At 38.9% G+C, this 19,888-nt stretch overlaps 1 protein-coding gene across 1 annotated transcript; it reads right to left on the bottom strand.

The window, feature by feature from the left end:
- Positions 1–7,013: 7,013 nt before the first annotated feature.
- LOC134348043 (dynein light chain Tctex-type 1-like) lies at positions 7,014–18,447 on the bottom strand. The gene is made up of 5 exons (XM_063050828.1): positions 18,355–18,447; positions 17,909–17,950; positions 16,437–16,560; positions 12,402–12,479; positions 7,014–11,732 (listed from the first exon to the last, which is right to left on the bottom strand). Exons 1-5 carry the CDS (start codon positions 18,379–18,381, stop codon positions 11,656–11,658), a joined length of 348 nt encoding a protein of 115 aa, XP_062906898.1. The 5' UTR covers positions 18,382–18,447; the 3' UTR covers positions 7,014–11,655.
- Between the last annotated feature and the right edge of the window lie 1,441 nt (positions 18,448–19,888).

Here is a 19,888-nt window from a genome sequence, read left to right as displayed (position 1 = left end):
CATGGCTCACTATGTGGTACCAGCTGTTAACCTGTAGATTGCATTAGAGGAGAATCTGTCCACATTAGCAGATACACATATTGCTTACAACCCCATAAGCATTACACAAATAGTGAAGTAATGCACTTCTTTCAATAACTGCAACACTTACCTTGTTAAGACCAGAAGACAAAGGAGAAGACTTAAACCACTTGTCCCATCAAGTTTGCTCCACTTGCAGCTTTATCATTTGAAGGATTTATCATCCCTTCAAACACCATTTTCCCGCCTTCTCCCCGTAACCTTTGACACCCTCACTAATCAAGAAACTATCAACCTCTGCTTTTAATATACCCAAAGACTTAGCCACCCCAACATCTGTGGCAATGAATTCTGTTGGTTCAGCACTCTGGCTAAAGCGATTCCTCCTCACCTGCATAACCTATGGAGATGTGTAATCTTTTGATGATCCATTAAATGTTCTAACCGTACAACGACAAGGCAAAGCTTACTTTGTAAGATACCATAACGTAACTTATAGAAACTATTTTATTTTTCACTTAGAAACCATTTACTGCAAGTATTTGGAACTTTCCAATGAACCCCTTTAAAACAAGACGATTCTCAAAGATGTACATAATTAGTGTTCACTACTAGTCCTCTGATAAACTGCAACTTTAGATTTCAAAGTTCGAAGTAAAGTTTTTATCTAAATACCTAAATCTCACTATGTACAACCATGATATCCATTTTCTTGCGGGCATACTCAATAATCCATAATGGAATCAATAAATGACTGCACCAACTAGGGCATTCAGCCAAGTGTGCAAAAGACAACAAACTGTGCAAATACAAAAAGAAAGAAACAATAATAATAATAATTAAATAAACAATAGATATTGAGAAATGAGATGAACAGTCCGTGAAAGTGAGTCCATAGGTTGTGGGAACATTTTAATGATGGGGTAGGTGAAGTTGAGTGAAGTTGTCCTGTTTGGTTCAAGAACCTGATTGTTGAGAAGTAATAACTGTTCCTGAACCTGTTGATGAGAGTCCTGAGGCTCCTGTACTTTCTTCCTGAAGAGTTTAAGAGATCACAATCCACTCTCACATGCTGATACACAATTTTATAGATGCTGTTCACTTATAATAAATCTCTCAGTTGATGAGTTTAAGAATAAAGTGATAATAAGTGTTTTTAATTTCCCAGTATTAACTGGGATTGCCTTAGTGGGAAAAGTTTGCAGGTGACAGAACCATGCAGGAAAGATTATTTAAACCAGTCTGGAAATGGTCCTACTAGGGAAGGGGCAGTACTGGGATGTAACCTTTGGACAAGTAGGCAAATGAACGGAGCCTCAGCATGCACTTCAAGTTTTGTTGTCAATATGGAGAAGATCAAGGATAGACCGAAAATGAAGGTCCTATGAAGGTCCTGAATCAGGACCCTGAAATGCTGTTTTCAGTAAGATAAAACAAGACTCAGCAAAAGGGAACTTGGAGCATTCACTTGCAGTTAGGTCTACAGGGATTCGATGGGAGACATTCAAAAAAAGATTGCCATTTTCTGATAATGGTGAAGGGCAAAGTCAGAGTTCAAGGTAAGCAATTGTAAATTTTAGGTTTCATGAATTTTTTTTTGTAATCTGGAACAATTTCCCTGAAGGGATGAGGGCAGGTACTCTTACAATATTTAATAAGTATTTAGACGAGCACCTAAAATACCATTTTGAATTGAATTGAATGATCTTTATTGTCATTATACATAGTTACAATGAAACTCTGTTTGGCTTCCTCTCAGGCAATTAAATAAAGTGGTAGATAAAAACAAGACAGTAATAGAAAAACAGTATTAAATAGATAAGTTGCAGAAAATAAGTTGCAGCAGCACCCGAATATCACAGTAATGCACAAAGTGCCGTTAGTGCAAGTATTTGAATCCTTGTGTGTGCTCACAGTTTCAGTCATTGTTCTGTGGGAGTGGTGTGATGGGGGCCACAGCTCTGGGATAGAAGCTGTTCCTCAGTCTATTTGTTCTGGCTTTTAGTGTCCTGAACCTTTTGCTGGACGGCAGCGGGTCAAACAGGGAGAGAAGGCTATGGTTTGAGGGTTGGATGAGTATAATTAGGTAGTTCACAGCCAGCACACACATGGTGGGCTGCCAAGAAACTCAGTAAGAGTCTAGTGGATACATACCAAGGCTCCAAAATATAACACCATCCCACCTCACTAGTCCCTGCATTTTCTGTTTATTTCCTGTACCAATATCTTGGGTATGGAAGGAGTACTTGGGATGGATGGTGAATAAATGGAACATAGGAAAATCAAATTAGCCATTGTAAACTAACTATATTTACTATTCTAATTTCACTTTGGGTGTATTATGAAGTAACAATGAACAAAAAAAAGTTGCATAAAGTAATTATCCACAATTACTGGAGAAATAGAACTAATTTAAGGAAATGAATTTTTGGGGGGGGGGATTTAACAAGTGTCTTTATATATATATATTATACAGGTACTGTCACACATTTAACCACTTCCTGTTTTTTTTCCTGGAACAGACTTCAGCTGTTTACATGATTGGAATAAGAACAATTGCTTATCTATCAACAGTCAAATTTAATAGATAAATCCATTATTTTAGCAATGTAAACCATTTATAATCTACAACACTTAAAGACTATGTAATAGGTTGAGGACATAAAGTTGTATCCCCCTATGAAAGGGTTAAATGTTTTGGATATATTCACTGAAAGATCTTATATAATCTCAACTATACTCATTAACTTCTCTCCAATATGATCCTCTACAAAAAAAAATTATAAACTCGTACCATACTACTGTGTAGTTAACCTTGAAATAAAATGTGCAAGGACAATTAATCTTAACTGTGACCTTCTGCTTATAGGACTAGTTTAACAACTGAAACCGGTGAATCTATAAAAGTAAAATACTGCTGATGTTGGAAATCTGGAACAGCGAAAGTGGAGCTGCATAACTGATCAGTAAAAGTCAAAGAGAAAAGTTAACACTTCAGGAATGACATTTCATCAAAATTCATGAAGTCTGACTTTTCAACTCACCAATTTGCACTAACCATAGAGTACCCATTTACACTCATCCAACACTAATACAATTTTATTCTCCCCAGATGGAGATTCCTACAGGCCGTAGTCATAGCGAATGTATTACTTGTAATCTACCAAAAGTTCCCCAAATTCTGGAGAGGCCTGAGAGGACTAGAACAACAACAAGCATAAACAACAGGAATTCTGCAGATGCTGGAAATTCAAGCAACACACATCAAAGTTGCTGGTGAACGCAGCAGGCCAGGCAGCATCTCTAGGAAGAGGTACAGTCGACGTTTCAGGCTGAGACCCTTCGTCAGGTCTCCCACACCATCACCGACTTTATCCGCTCAGGGGATCTCCCATCCACTGCTACCAACCTTATAGTTCCCACACCCCGCACTTCCCATTTCTACCTCCTACCCAAGATCCACAAACCTGCCTGTCCTGGCAGACCTATTGTCTCAGCTTGCTCCTGCCCCACCGAACTCGTTTCTGCATACCTCGACACTGTTTTATCCCCCCTTGTTCAATCCCTTCCTACCTATAAAGAAAAATACAGTTAGTCCTGATGAAGGGTCTCGGCCTGAAACGTCGACTGTACCTCTTCCTAGAGATGCTGCCTGGCCTGCTGCGTTCACCAGCAACTTTGATGTGTGTTACAAGCGTAATGCCACTTTACAAGAAAGGGGGAAGATAGGACCATTAGTTTAAAATCCACCACTGGGATTTTAGTAAGTTTCGATGTTGTCATTTAAAGTTAAATTGGACAGCTATATGGACAGGAAAGGAATGGAGGGTTATGGGCTGAGTGCAGGTGGTGGGACTAGGTGAGAGTATGAGTTCGGCATGGACTAGGAGGGCCGAGATGGCCTGTTTCCGTGCTGTAATTGTTATATGGTTATATGGTTTATATGGGAAAATGTTGGAATTTATTATTAAGGAGTAAAGGCAGGATATTTAGAAAAAATATCATAAGACCATTAAACAAAAACTACATAGTTTTATGAAAGGGAAATCATGTTGGACAAATGTGCTAGACATCTTTGAGAATGTAACAAACAGAGGGGAATCATAACTTGTACTTTTGGATTCCAGACTACATTTGATAAGGTGCTGCATAAAAGATTATTGTGCAAGATGATCATGAGATACTGAGAAATTCATTAGCACAGGGTAGCTAACTTATAGAAAAGAGACATGGAATTTTTGTTTGCATTGTTAATCAATAACTAAGCAGTGATACTTGGATCCATTTAGGAGCCTCAAGAATAACACAAAACTTCAATGAGGAACTGAATGTATTGTAGTCACGTTTGGTGATGATACCAAGGTAATAGAAACAGAAACCTACAGCACAATTCAGGCCCTTCAGCCCACAAAGTTGTGCTGAACATGTCCCTACCTTAGAAATTACTAGGGTTACCCATAACCCTCTATTTTTCTAAGGTCCATGTACCTTGGTTGGTGCAGAGTCAACAACCTGTCTCTGAATGTGAACAAAAGAGATGGTTGTTGACTTCAAGAGGACATGAAATGACCACTCTCTGCTGAACATCAACAACTCCTCCGTAGAGATTGTTAAGAGCACCAAATTTCTTGGTGTTCACCTGGCAGAGAATCTCACCTGGTCTCTCAACACCAGCTCCATAGCAAAGAAAGTCCAGCAGCGTCTCTACTTTCTGCGAAGGCTGAGAAAAGTCCATCTCACACCCCATATCCTCACCACACTCTACAGAGGTTGTATTGAGAGCATCCTGAGCAGCTGCATCACCGCCTGGTTCGGAAATTGCACCATCTCAGATCACAAGACCCTGCAGCGGATAGTGAGATCAGCTGAGAAGGTCATTCGGGTCTCTCATCCCGCCGTTACAGACATTTACACCACATGATGCATCCATAAAGCAAACAGGATTATGAAGGACCCCATGCACCCCTCATACAAACTCTTCTCTCTCCTGCCATCTGGCAAAAGGCACCAAAGTATTCGGGCTCTCACAACCAGACTATGTAACAGTTTCTTCCCCCAAGTCATCAGACTCCTCAATACCCAGAGCCTGGACTGACACCAACCTGCTGCCCTCTACTGTGCATATTGTCTTGTTTATTATTTATTGTTTATTGTAATGCCTGCACTGTTTTGTGCACTTTATGCAGTCCTGGGTAGGTCTGTAGTCTAGTGTAGTTTTGTGTTGTTTTACCTAGTTCAGTGTAGTTTTTGTATTGTTCATGTAGCACCATGGTCCTGGAAAACGTTATCTCATTTTTACTGTGTACTGTACCAGCAGTTATGGTCGAAATGACGATAAAAAGTGACTTGACTATCCAGGAGTCTCTTAAAAGACCCTATCGTATCCTCCTCTACCACCGTTGCTGGCAGCTCATTCCACGCACTCACCACTCTCTGCGTAAAAAAAAAACTTACCCCTGACATCTCCTCTGTACCTACTCCCAAGCATCTTAAACCTGTGCCCTCTTGTGGCAGCCATTTCAGCCCTGGGGGAAAAAGCCTCTGACTATCCACATGATCAAATAGGATAACAAATTTTTTGGAAGACACAAGCAGTCTATAAAGAGATGCTGGTAAGAGAAGCCGAAGATCAAGTATGATGTGGGAAAATGTTTTTCCACTTTGCATGGAACAATTTAAAAGCAAATTTATTATTTAAATAGAATTAAATTGCAAAACATTTATGCATAGAGATTCTTGTTCCTAGTATACAGCAAATACTGGGGAAGTGACAGGAATGTTGGCCTTTTTGAAAGTGTATGGTGTATAAAAGTATTAATTGCATACTGATTCACTCTTCATTTTTGATGAAGGGTATTGGACGAAGAGCTAAGAGGGGTTGAGGTTGATATGCATGAAGGAAGGTTGGGCCAATACTTTTTGGATTGGAGAAGAACCAGAGATTATCTTCATTAGTCATGTAAGATTATGGGCAGGACATGATGGGGTAGATGCTAAGATGATTCTTCCTCTATTAGGGGTAACAGAAATGTGATACGATTTCAGAATTGGGGTTTGTCTCGTCAGATGGTAGAGAAGACATTTCTACTCTGATAGTCATGAACTTTTGACATTCTCTAGCCTAGCGGTAGTTATTGAATACATTCAGACCAAGACTGATATACATTTAAAGTATAGGAGTCAAGGAGTACATGGAGCAGCAATGTGTTGCTGAGGCAAAAAAATTGCATCAGTTTGTTTTGATTGACTTGTGTAGCATTCTAGAAGGCCAAATGGGCTTCTGCTCCTTATGTTACTTTATTCATGTGTTGGGGTGAAGAGTCCTGTGTACCATACTGTTTACTGTACCAGCAGTTATAGTCGAAATGACAATAAAAAGTGATTTGACTTGACGCTCATTGATGTATTATCCTTAAAGGTCTCCTCCATTCTTGCATTGTAACAGAAAAACAGAAAACACTACAAAAACTCAGTAGATCAGACCACTTCTATGGGAAGAGAAATAGAAACAATATCTCAGGTCAAAGACCCATTGTCAGAACCTGATAGAAGACAAAAGAGGCTTGCTAAGTTGTGAGCCAGGCTGGATGCATACTCAACTCTGAGGGAGAAAAGCAAGCCAATTATTATATGGATGACGATACAGAGGAAAGTTACCTGAAGCTGTAGAATTCAGTATCAAGTGCTCGCAAGATGTCCAGATGGAAGATTAAGTCTTGTCCCACAAGCTTGCATTGGGCCTCATTGTAACAGACTAGTAATTCAGAGCAAGAGATGCCTGGAGATTTTATTTTCTGTAAGTGCAAACGCTGAGGACATTCTGTAGCTGCTGTTGACTATTGTTGGTAATTATGAGGCTGACTTTAAAGTGGTGATTAATTAGAACATTCACTGCAATGTCTTTTAGTTTCCATTAATTGGTAACATTAAATTGCAACTCCTCACCCCTAAATTTAAGAAAATCCCACTGTAGGCTTAATTGTCTCAAATTATTGGTATGCACCTTTTAATGAATCCAAGCATATAATTTTACACAAAGTGAAGCTGATAGCATTGTAATCATGCTGTAAACATAATCAGTATTACAATAATGCTGACTATTTACAAAAGAAGAATTAGGTTATCAAACTGCATTAAACTTTAACAGAAATAGAATGGGACCATAGAAAGCAAAGATGTATAATTAAAATCAAAAAGAGCCAACCTCAAATTGGAGCAACAAACACAGAATACTGGAGAAACTCAGCAGATCAGGCAGCAGCTATGGAAAAGAGTGAGTGAACAGTCAATGTTTTGGGCCGAGACCAGAGTTCTTCCCATGCTGTGTGTGTGTTGCTTTGGACTTCCAGAATCTCAGACTTTCTAGTGTTTGTAATGTACAACTTCAAATTGGATTAGTATAGGTTAGCTGAAAAAAAAATTGCCGTATACATTCTTGTTAAGTAAACAGTTTTTCTTTAGTTCATGGTGCCAGGAAAAAAAATCATGCAAATGCATAAAATTATGGTATTTCTGCATTTATACAGCATGAACTGCATTAAAAAAGACCATCCAAGGAATACCAAACCTAGAGGAGAGCAAAGGCAAAGGCAGAGGAAAACAGTACCTTAGGGGATGGAGCTGAAGCACAGGTGAACATCTGGCAGTAACAAGAAGCACATGAACAATCCAGTGTCATATTTGAGTTTCTTTTTATTTTTGTGAAGTACCTATCACAGCTACACTCTTTCTCTGCAATGGCTTCCAGCAGGTGGAGTTTGTGGTAGAGATTTAAGCCTCCCCTAAACTCCCTTGCAGTAAGTTTTTGCTCTGATATTAAACTTCATAAAAAAGCTGTTACAAATATGACATAAGATTGATGTAGCAGCTGTTTCATAGCATCAGCAAACACACTCAAGTCATATCATCAAAGTAGCGTCGACAAGGTACAGAAAGGAAAAGGACCAAGATTAAACCCTTAAGGAATATCAATACATATTATTTAAATAGTATGAACTATTTTAAAAGGATCTGGGGTACTAGTATATGAGACACAGCTGTTGACATGCAGATACAACAAACAATTAGGAAGGCGACAAGAGATGTGGAATTTAAACAAAAGATTTTGAGGCAATTTTATAGGGACTGAATCTCAAGGCTAGGTATTGTCTTAGCGTTCATTTAATTATACTCTTGATTTGGGGGGAATTCAGAGAAGGTTCACTAGGTTGATTTCTGGAGTGAAGGGTTTGTTGTGTGAAGAAAGTTGGAACAGGTAGCATATTTACTTAAAGAAGGGAAAAAGAAAAAAAAACTGGAGATGCTGGAAATCCGAATTAAAAACAAAATACAGTTCAGCCTTGGAGACACATACAATGCACTTAGTGCCAAAGGAATAAGCAAATTCAGCAACCTTTAGTACACTTCTGCTCTGAAAGGATATCAAGTAATTATATTGAGTACAAGGTAAATGTAAAATTTGTAAAAATGTACACCAACGATTCAAGTAAGAGAATAAAAAGTCTATTGGCACTTAAAAACTGGCCTTAATTATAAAGCTAATGATTTTAGTGTTATTTTGTAATTGTTACATTTTCAGTTTGTTGAATGGAGAAACTGGCTGATCAACAGGCAGTATCAGTAAACAAGTCAGTAAACATTTGGATATTGCTTCAAACTGCACAATTCTAGCATGGTCCTAGGCTGCTTGCAGGAGACATCAGGCCTCCATTAAATACCTCCTTCTGGAGGGAGGAAAAAATATTAGAAGCTGTACTCGCAAATTTAAAATAGTATTTTGACAAGCAGCAGTAGTTAATTACTTATTTAACACAGCTGGATGTCCTCAAAATAAAGGAGAAAAAATGCAGTGAGAATAGCAAAAAAAAAGCACTAAGGCTAGGACTTGTTAAATAAATATTTCAAAGTAAATTTGTTTACACAAGATAAACAGCTTAAACTAAAAGTGGCCTTAATGGAAGTAATTTTTCATTATGTACCATGACATCCATGACATTCCAGTATTATTATATTAATACTGGAAGTTAAATTTTACAAGAAACAGCATCTGGCAGTAAGTTTATGAGACCACTTTTCTTAGCAAAAATAAATTGAAGGAGTTAAAACAAGGAGCAGCCAACTGTTTGAAAAGTGAGTGTAATGCTACAGGAGTTGTAAATGAAAGAAAGGACTGGTCATTGTTTCTATTTTTTTATTGAGATCCAAGTTTCTTAATGTATCAGTGATACTCTAACTTGACCATATAACAAAAAAAAATAAATGCAGCAGCTATGGTATTCCCCCTAAGCTCACTGCTGTAGCTTTCGTAGAATACTTGAAATAGTTCCAAGTAAAAGTGCATGCCAGGTCAAGGAAAAACCATCCATGAACCAAAGTATATGCCAATTCTTATGGTAATAAGATGAAAAAGTTGTTCAGTTATCCACATAAATTTAAATGATAAATGTAAATACATATTCAAAGCTTTTGTAGTTTATGGCTTAGGCAGAAAATTAAGTACAAGAACAAAGTAAACCAAATTTTTTAAAAGATAATCATAAACATCCATAGGTAAATGAAAGCTATACTTTACGATACAGCAGTTTTCTAGATTTTATTTTGCAGCAAAATAGCACTTAATTACAACACAACTAGCTTTATGCTTTTAGTCCCTCAAAAGCTTATCATTGTATTACACATCATCTTCAGACTGTAAGTCTAAACCTCTAGGCACTCCCAAGAACTGCTGGATTTCCACAAGACATGGGTTAGAAAATCTGCTGGACAGTTAAAAGACTAATCAGATAAATACAATGCAATAATGGAGCAAGAATTTAGGGAATCAAACAACAAAACCAAATATGATGAATCAGTTAAGATTTAAGGATCAAAATGATAATTCTTTCATAATTATGTTTTTGGCATTATTAACAATTAAAATAATTTATCTTTTGTAGTACTACATAATAAATTACTACAGGACTTTAGTGCAAACTAGCCCTTGATCATGCATATGACTGGTTTAAAAAAAAGTCAGATCAATTTCAACAACTTGTGGTGCATAAACAAGGATCAACCAGTCTCTCCTATTTACAAACAGCACCTCTGCGATGGGAGAAGTGTAAGAGAAAAACAATTCATTCAGCTAGCCAGGCAGTCTAGGGAACAAAAATAAAATTAGTGTTCCAGTCATAAGTTTCATCGGAAACCTTTTTTCCCAGCTTTGCAAAATTCCTCAATGAAGTTCTCTATGAACAAAATGAGATCAGGATTAAAATTTACTTTAGGTTAATTTTGTGTATTGAAAAATTCAAATATACATAGTTTTCAATGCATTTACATAAAGAACAACCAAGTGCTCCAAATTTTGAACATATTTAACCCAAATTTGAACCTAAATTGAACTGGTTAAGTTGCAGACCTTACCTCATTCAATATTTTATTGAATATAACTCTTATAAATGGAGCACACTTAATCTCCTTTAGTCACTTTGCTAAAAGTAAACATCAGTTTTGCAACTAAGTTAGTTTAAACAGATTCCTTTTGGAAAAAGTTATGTAATTAGACAAGTTTATGTAATTATACTCTGAGAGTGTATATGTATCATGACATTTTTGATATTTCAGGTATATAAATAAGCAATATCCTGTTTAATGCTAATTCACCAATACAGGGCTACAAATCCAACTTAGCCTGCAAAAGTATTGGGACTGACTGGTTAGTGATTGAACATAGGCAGTTTTTACACTGGTCTCTTGTAACTGTCAAGATCAATCAGCTGTAGTCAGTTATCAGTGATTAAATATTGCTTGAAGAATCCTAGGATATTTCTAAACACCTACTCCATTCAAATAGCAAGTTTTATATTGTCAACAGTCAAACTTGAAACTTCATTTTTTTGTCATAAACACGCAGCTAATTTATTGCTGCAATAATAAAGTATTTTATATTGAATATAGAGTCAGAGAGCACTACAGCACAGAAGGAAGCCATTCAGCCCATCTACTCCATGCTGAACTGTTATTCTGTCTTGACCCATCTGCCACATACCTCTCTGATCCATGTATTTATCCAAACTTCTCTTACATGTTGCAATCACACCGCATCCACCAGTGAGAGATATGATTGTTAAAATTTTGAGGAAACATCAGGCTCTAAATACTCAACTTCTTTAAAAAAAAATGCAAATTCTATTCCATAGTAGAGGAAAGAGTCCAAATTCAGTGAGTTCATAGCTGAGCCAATTAAGCAAAGGTTATTTGACTAGAATTGGCTAGCTGCTGTTTGAATACATTTTAATACTGCACAACTCAACCTCAAATGCCAAGAAATTATGAAAATGCAATTATTTAGTATACCAAATCTGCACAATTGCCAATTCCTGATATAACACAAACAGAAGCTACAGCTGGTAACAAAACCTTGAAGTTTAAGAGTCACAAATTCATTAGAAACACAAGAACTTAAGCAAGATACTGCCTTATGAAACTGATTGCAGCTTTAATTTATATTCATGTACAGTATATGCTATCATAAGTTAACCACAATATACATGTCGGACCTGTATCACAAATCAGTGGTCTTGCTATTGTTATGTACATCTTCTTTAAGACTTGGATTTAGGAAAGGTGATGCATACAAGATCTCCCGTTACATCACAGCATAATGCTGACAGCAAACACGCTGACGACACAATACATGGTTCTGTTTTCCCATCTCACAGTGCAGCTTCCTGCAAAAATAAATAATATTTGAACAAATTTACATGGTCAACATATCACTGCCTCACAGAATGCCTCTGTAATGAAACCTCAAATTGAACTTCCGCATTAGCCTGTCAAAAGTAATATCAAAGTAAATGAGATCATGATCCAGAGTCCAATTTTCTATGTTCTCAATTATATCTCTATGGACACTGACAGAAGTTAAGGCTACAAACATTTCAGTTTCCAGTTACAAGCCAGGGCTACTTACATTGCAATGCTAGCATTTCAATTCACAGAATCTTTTCCTTGTTTCCAAACAAAAAAAATTCCAAAAAACATGAGGACATTTAGTCCATCAAGTCTATGGTTACGTCCACCCGCGTACATCCCTGTCGCATCTCCCTCATGTTTGTTTTTTTTTTAAAAAACAGCCCAAATGCTGACTTACTGATTATCAAGTGATAAATTACATACTCCTACTGCTTTGGCCCAGTCATACTTGCCAAGTTTTATTCATCAGCTCCCATTAAGCGATCTCAATTGAGTAGTACGTATCTTCTGATTCCGAAAGAACTAACATTCATTCACTGCTTCTTTTAGAAAGTCAGTGGGGTGCATTTGTTAACTGACTATGGTACTGATTTCTCTTTCAATCTGATTTGAAGCAAAAATTAAATACCAAGATAAAAACTTACCATCAGTGCTGCTGTCCCAGTAACACGAACTTGCTGTATGGAGACCAGCCCCACTTTTCTGCATTACTGCACAGGTCACTAGGATTGCCAATAAATTAGAATTACAGTTACAAGAAGCACATTCCCAGAGTGTTGTTAATATTTAAAAACTAAGCTAATGATAACTTCCATGATAAGTTTATATTCTAAGGCAATAATGTTCCTTAGTGATTGCACCAAAGCAACTGATCTTCTGGAACTGCTGGCATTGGTTTAATAGCTTAACCTAGAGAATTTATTTGGGACAACTCCCTGGCATTTACAGTGAGGATTGCATCCACCGAACCTGCACATTTGTATGCAACACACACACCAAATGCCGGAGGAACTCAGCAGGCCAGGCAGCATCTGTGGAAAAGAGTAAACGATCAACGTTTCTGACCGAGGCCCTTCATCAGAATCTGATGCCGCCTGGTCTCCCAGTTCCTCTGGCATTGTGTGTGTGTTGCTTTGGATTTCCAGCATCTGCAGATTTTCTCATGTTTATGATTCTGCACATTCTTAGTGGTTCAGAAGCAGAAACTCTATGCCTTCAAATGAAGAGGTTGCAAGGAGCAAGACAATTGTTAATAATTCAATTCAATATTTAAAAATTGATAATGTAGAGTTGATTCAGGGATTCGAATTTGAGATTTAAAAAGTCTAGATATCAAATTCTTCAAGAACATGAAAAAGAAGTTGGCCATTTGGCTTGTTACATGTGATCATCCACCATTCTAAGGGATCATGGCTGATCATTTACCTCAGCACCATATTCCTACAATATCCCCAGCATTTATTGATTCCCTAATTATCCAAATAGCTACAATCTCAAGTTTACTCTGTGACCAACTCTCTACTATGCTATTAAATAGTGTAATTTTAGAGAAGAAATTCCTTCTCATTTGTCCTGAATGGCCTCTATCTTTCCTGGTTTTGGTCACCCTAGTCGGGATGAATTTTTAGACAATTTGGAAACATTATAATAATTACAGCATGCTTTTGCTAGAGATTGGTGCCACGAACCCATAGTCATACGATCCTTCCCACCGACGTCTACATTTGAGGACACATATTTAAGAAAGATTCCTCCCTCCACACAGAGCGATGGGAATCTGGAATTAACTCCCTCAAAGTAATAATGCAGCCAGAGACATTTCAATGTCTTGTTGAGCACTTGAAGCATGAGATAGAAGGCTATGGGGCTGGTGATAGAAAATGCAATTCGCATACATGGTTCACAATGGTCAGCATGGTAACCGTGAGGCAAAGGGACTGTTCCTGTGTTGTATGATTACAACTATTCAGAGCAAACATTGCATCTTGTGTTAACTGTTAACCATCTAAAGTGTTTTAATTTTTCAATATCTGAGATTTCAAAACAAGACAACCTGGTAAACAGCTTAGATGGCTATGAAAGATTTTCAGTTGTTTCATGGGCAGGACTTGCATTAGTCGTATCACGTTATATTGTACTAAGTATTTTCCACCATACAAGCTACTCAACCAACTTCGGAGTGTCGGTTAATAGCAAAGGATCTGTGAATTAATAGAAAGTGTGCTCAAAGCAGTACAAACAGCTCGCCACCATCAGCAAGTTCTAGCCTCCATAACCGTGAATATACTAACTATAAAAGTAGTTTACTCCGAGAAATTGCTAATAATAATGTTGACAGCAACCCATTTATTAGGTGTAGCTAAGTTAACATTAGACTTTGAAATCTGACTTTTACAATTTCCATTAATTAATTTCCAAGGTCAATGTCAGCATTTACTTAGAGCTAAACAAAGATTTCTTGTAAAGAAAAAAAATCATTCAATATAGGACAACTGTAGGAAGCACACTTGAATTGTCAGTAGAAAAAAAAGCTTTCATACAATCTTTAGAAATTCTTATGATAAACTGCTTAAATGCCGTACAAGTACAGGTGTCCCCCACTTTTCGAATGTTCGCTTTACGAAACCTCACTGTTACGAAAGACCTACTATTAGTACCCTGTTTTCGCTTTCAGAAGGTGTTTTCACTGTTACGAAAAAGAATCAGCGCGCGATAAAAGGCTGCGCCCCGAGCAGCCGCTCTCCCCCAGATTCGGAACGGCATTGCTTTAACACGTGCCTGTGAGCAGCCGTTTGCAAGATGAGTTCTATGGTGTCAGAAAAGCCTAAAAGAGCTCGTAAGGGTGTTACACTTAGCGTAAAACTAGACATAATTAAGCATTTCAATCGTGGTGAATGAAGTAAGGACAAAGTGAGTTTGGCTTGTGGAAGCTGACAAACATGATGTTGAAGAGGTTTTGGCATCCCATGACCAAGATCTGACAGATGAAGAGCTGATGCAATTGGAAGAAAAAAGGATAACAATTGAAACCGAATGAGTAATGATAAGGTACGACTCTAATTTTGAAAGGGTACGTCGGTTTAGGGGATATTTGCAGGATGGTTTGAGTCCTTACAAAGAACTATGTGATAGAAAATGCGCGAGGCTCAGCAGTCAAGCAAGCCTTCCATATCAGACGACAAACCTCGACCTTCGACATCGAGGCGGGCAGAGATAGAAGAAGATGAGCTGCCTGCCCTGATGGAAACAGACGACGAGATGACACCCCAGTGTCCCACCACCCCAACCCCCAGACCATGGACAGATACTGATTCGCAAAGAATGCACCGGGAGGCACACAGCACATCTTTAAGAAAAAAGCCAATATAAACATGCTAATTAATTAGATGCCGCCGACATTTAAATGTCGGCCCAGATCAGAGACGATGCAATCGGAAATCGGCACTGATCTGGGCCGACAATTACGTGCCGGGTGGCACCTAATTAATTAGCATGTTTGTTTCAGTTTTCTTAAAGATGTGCTGTGTGCCTCCCGGCTACCGCTGGACCCCTGCATGCTTCGCGGCAATGTATCGGTCGGTGGCCTGGAGGGTGGGGGCCACTGCACCACCCAACCTGCGAAGACTCAGTCTAACACACCATCATCAGTGTGCTCGGCGCTGTCTTCCCAATTCCGGTAACTGATACTACACTGTACATACATTATTTCTACTTTATATCGGCTGTGTATTTTTACGTGCTGTTTAGTATGATTTGGCAGCTTCATAGCTTAAAGGTTACTGGAGAGCGCTTGCATGTGTTTTTGCCAACAGCACTTGCATGAGATTTTCTGCCGACGGCGCTTGCGTGAGATTTTCGCTACAGAGAACAGTGCAGTAATGATTGTGGAAAAGTATTTCTACTTTATATAGGCTGTGTATTTATCATATCATTCCTGCTTTTACTATGTGTTACTGTTATTTTAGGTTTTACGTGTTATTTGGCATGATTTGATAGGTTATTTTTTTTGGGTCTGCGAACGCTCACAAAATTTTCCCATATAAATAAATGGTAACTACTCCTTCGCTTTACAACATTTCGGCTTACGAACCGTTTCACAGGAATGCTCTACCTTCGGATGGCGGGGGAAACCTGTACAGGGCATGCCTATCATTCATATCATCTGGAAATTCATAACAATCAAATGTCTTGCTAAAAAAGTTAATAACAATGGCCAATGCACCTCACTGCATCCTACCAATCTATTCAGCCAATAAAAAAAATCACTTATTAATATCTTCAAATTCTAGCAAGTTCAAATGTATGCAAAATATAAAACTTCATTTATAAGTTTGGCAAGAATAATGTTTGATTTTTATTTATTGCGACACCACACACATCAGGCCCTTCAAGCGCACAGCCCAACAACCTCCAATTTAACCATAGCCTAATCACGGGACAATTTACCACTACCAATTAACCTACCAATTGGTATGTCTTTGGACTGTGGAAGGAAACCGGAAAAAACCCATTCGGTCACGGGGAGAATGTACAAACTCCTTACAGACAGCGGTGGGAAATAACTCTCCTGAACTACAAGGTCAGTTTCACATGGTACCCTGCATCAGCACGATGTTTTTAAGTAAAGTTAACAGACAATGCCCTCTTAACAGTCTTGTACATGATTACAGAATACTTACCGATATATTTATATGGCTTTCCCATTTTAATCAAATGCATTAGGGATTGTTCAACCACAGCAGCAGTCCACTGATTGATCTTGTTGTGATTATAATCAACCCCTCCAATAATATTGTCGATGCACTGAAATTAAGATTTATAGAGTTAAACTATATTTCTGCTAACATGTTTTATGCATGGCTGTAAATGATTAGACAACTAAATTATTAAATTTCAAAGAGAAAAAATACTAATTTGCAATAACACTAGATATAGTAGGAACTTGCACAATGTGTACACAGAACCCTAAAAGGCCCAGCATCATAGACACAACATGACTAAGAATGCCCACTGAAGGACTGGCTAGACATTATTCAACAAAATAAGATTGGTCTGCCTACAGAGTCTCCTGCCCATAACGATCCTGATGAAACTGCAAAAACTTTCAATTTCAGATGAAAATTTTAAAAACTGTATATACTGGAAATCTGGAATAGAAGCATAAAATGTTGCAAAATACTCAGGTCAAAAAATAATCTGTGGAAAAAGAAATGTTAAAGCTTTCAGATCCAAGATCCACCCATACCAACTTAAATATAGGAGAAAGTAAGTTGCAGAGAAGTGTTGGAGAGGCTTGTAGACAAAATAAATTTCTCCATAAGGTAAAGTCAGTATTACTTTAACAAACAAGATAATTAGGAACAGTAAGAGAGAACCTGCAGAAATATAACAGCTATGAAGAGGGGCTTGTTGTGAAGTAAAATACAGAGTAATAGGACATACCCAACAGATGAGTTCGTCTCATGGAGAAAAACATGTTCCGTTTGGTGACAATACAGTTTTCTGTGAAGTTTTACAACTTTAGGTAGCTCACGTTCTTTGTCAGTCACACAACTCACCAGTCAATCTGTGATACCAGTTTAGGTTTTCCTCTCCATTACCAGTACTACTCCCACCCGTCTTACTGTTTCGCATTTAGTAACTTTCTCCAAGCTCTGTATTCACAATTGTTTTTCCATAACTTTAATGTTTCTTTGTTCAGATTCTCACTCTAACCATCCAGATTAACTTGATATTGAGTCTATTTAAAGCTTTATTGTTCTCCAAGCCCGAGTAACCATAGCATCCTCTGGAGAAGCTTCCTCTCTATCGATTCCTTACTCTCGGCAACTTTAAAGCTACCTGTCTTCACTTCCAGTTCTGACAAAAGGTTTTCAACTCGAGACATTAACTTTCATTATTCTTGCATAGCTGTTACTTGACATGCTGACCGTTTCTGGCATTTTCTACTTCAAACAAATAAGTGCTAATCAGTTAGTCCTGACGAAGGGTCTCGGCCTGAAAAGTCGACTGCACCTCTTCCTACAGATGCTGCCTGGCCTGCTGCGTTCACCAGCAACTTTGATGTGAAGTGCTAATCAGCGTTAAGACTAGAATTCATGGGTCAACCATTTCTAGATCAATCGTTTTAAAAACTTATAGAAATATGTACCTCTTTGACGATATTGCTTGTTTCATCCACGTTGAAGGCAACCTGAAAATAAACAACTTGGTGTTAAAGGACGAAATAGAAAGTTTCACCTTCCTAGGGACTGATTTACTCTTTGCAGATTAAAAGACACGAATTAAAGCACGACAGGAAAATAATGGATGCATGTAAAATAAATAAGGTGGGGGCAACAGAAGGAAATGGGGAAGATTGAGACAGGATGAAGACAGAGAGGGAGGTGAAGAGTGAAGTGAGGCAGAGAGGAAAAGAGGGCGATGCCCAGAAGCGGGGCAGCTGCAAGTGAACCCGGAACAGGGGACTGGGCCCAAGGCCGCCCGCTGTCACTCGAGCCATCAGCTTCCAAACACCAGCCTGTCACAGTCACTCCCAGCTTCAGGTGGGAACCCAGCCCCAGCGAGCCTTCCCCCAGGTTCAACTACCGTACTCACATCATCCGCGGCCTGGAAGTCGTCCATCGCTGTTTCCTTACAGCTCCGCCCGTCCGTCCGGCTCCGGGAGCGATGGCTAGTGACGTCATCTGACAGCCGTGGCGCCCTCCAGCGGCCGACTAATGCAGCTGCAGTGGAGGAGCGTGGGCGCAATGGAGGGAAAGCTGCAAAGGTGAACCCAATTAACACTTTGCTGGTCAGAACCTGCAACGCTCTCGTCTTCCGTCACGTAGTCAGTAATGCGGGGAAAAAGGATAGAGGAGAATCACAAGTCTAATTCCCATTTTAAAGAATCTTAGCTTGAATTGAATAGCTTCAATAGTGTTAGTCTAACTCAAATAGATGAGCTTCCCCCATTTAAAAAACATGGGAGAACTGGGGTTATGAGTTTAATCCATAAACATGGAAGAATGGGTGCTGCTTATATTCACAGAATGGAAAGTGCATCCTATAAGTATTGTTATTTGGTGAATGCCACTCTGCACATGGTAGCAAGATAAATTTGCACCCCTTCTTAACTGGGTAGGGATGACATCCTAAATAAGATATACAGTTTTATAAATAATGTTTCTCAATGTAATATCTGAGACCAATTTCAGTAGTTTAAAAGAGAATTGCCTCCATTGTGGAAATTGTATCTTTTGAGGCTGGGTTTCTGCGTACACGTACTTGTCCTTCCTTCCCAAACCCCTCCAGGTTCTTGTCCCTGCAACCATGGTAAGTAAGTGTACATCTGCCCCTACACCTCCTCCCCTCCACCCTTCAGAACCCCAACCTATCCTTCTAGGTGAGGCAGCATTTCACATGTGAATCCATCAGTGCATTTATTGCATCCAGTGGTTGCGGTGCTGCCTCCTCTGCGTTGGTGAAGCCCGATGCAGACTGGCAGATCGCTTCCTCAAGCACCTTTGCTGCATCTGCCATAACAGCCAAGATCTCCCCATGGCCAGCCGTCTTAATTCTACACCTCATTCCATAATGACATATCGGTACATGACCCCCTCTACTGCCAGGTCTAGATGAAATGCTGATTAGACAAACAACAACTCATATTCCATCTTAATAGTCTCCATCCTGACTATATCACCATTAATTTCACTGACTTCCAGTAATTACTCCCCTCTGTTTAACACCCCAACTTTTGTTTTCTCTTATCCCTCTGGCCACATTCACCATTCTCGTTCCCAAAACCACCCTTCACAACCTGCCCATAAGCCACGCCTCCCCCCCTTTCTGGTTCCCCAGGTCCCCTTTATTCCATGGTCTTATCTCCTAGCAGGCCCTTTGGCTCTTCCACCTACCAGGTATCAGCTCCTTAACTCATTTCCTCTTCACCCCTCTCCCGCCTACCGACTTTCTCCACCTGGATTCACCATCACCCACCTGCCTGTGCTTCTCCACCAACCCCAACCCTTTTATTCTGGCTTCTGCTCTCTTCCTCGCCAGTCCTGATGAAGCTTTAGAACGTCAGAAAGTTTTTGACAAGAACAGGCCCCTCGGCCTAACAAAGTTTGCCAAATTCCTTTTCACATAG

This window comes from Mobula hypostoma, chromosome 6 (assembly GCF_963921235.1).
Source record: "Mobula hypostoma chromosome 6, sMobHyp1.1, whole genome shotgun sequence".
Taxonomy (NCBI): domain Eukaryota; kingdom Metazoa; phylum Chordata; class Chondrichthyes; order Myliobatiformes; family Myliobatidae; genus Mobula; species Mobula hypostoma.
This window is presented reverse-complemented; position numbering and strand designations above follow the sequence as displayed.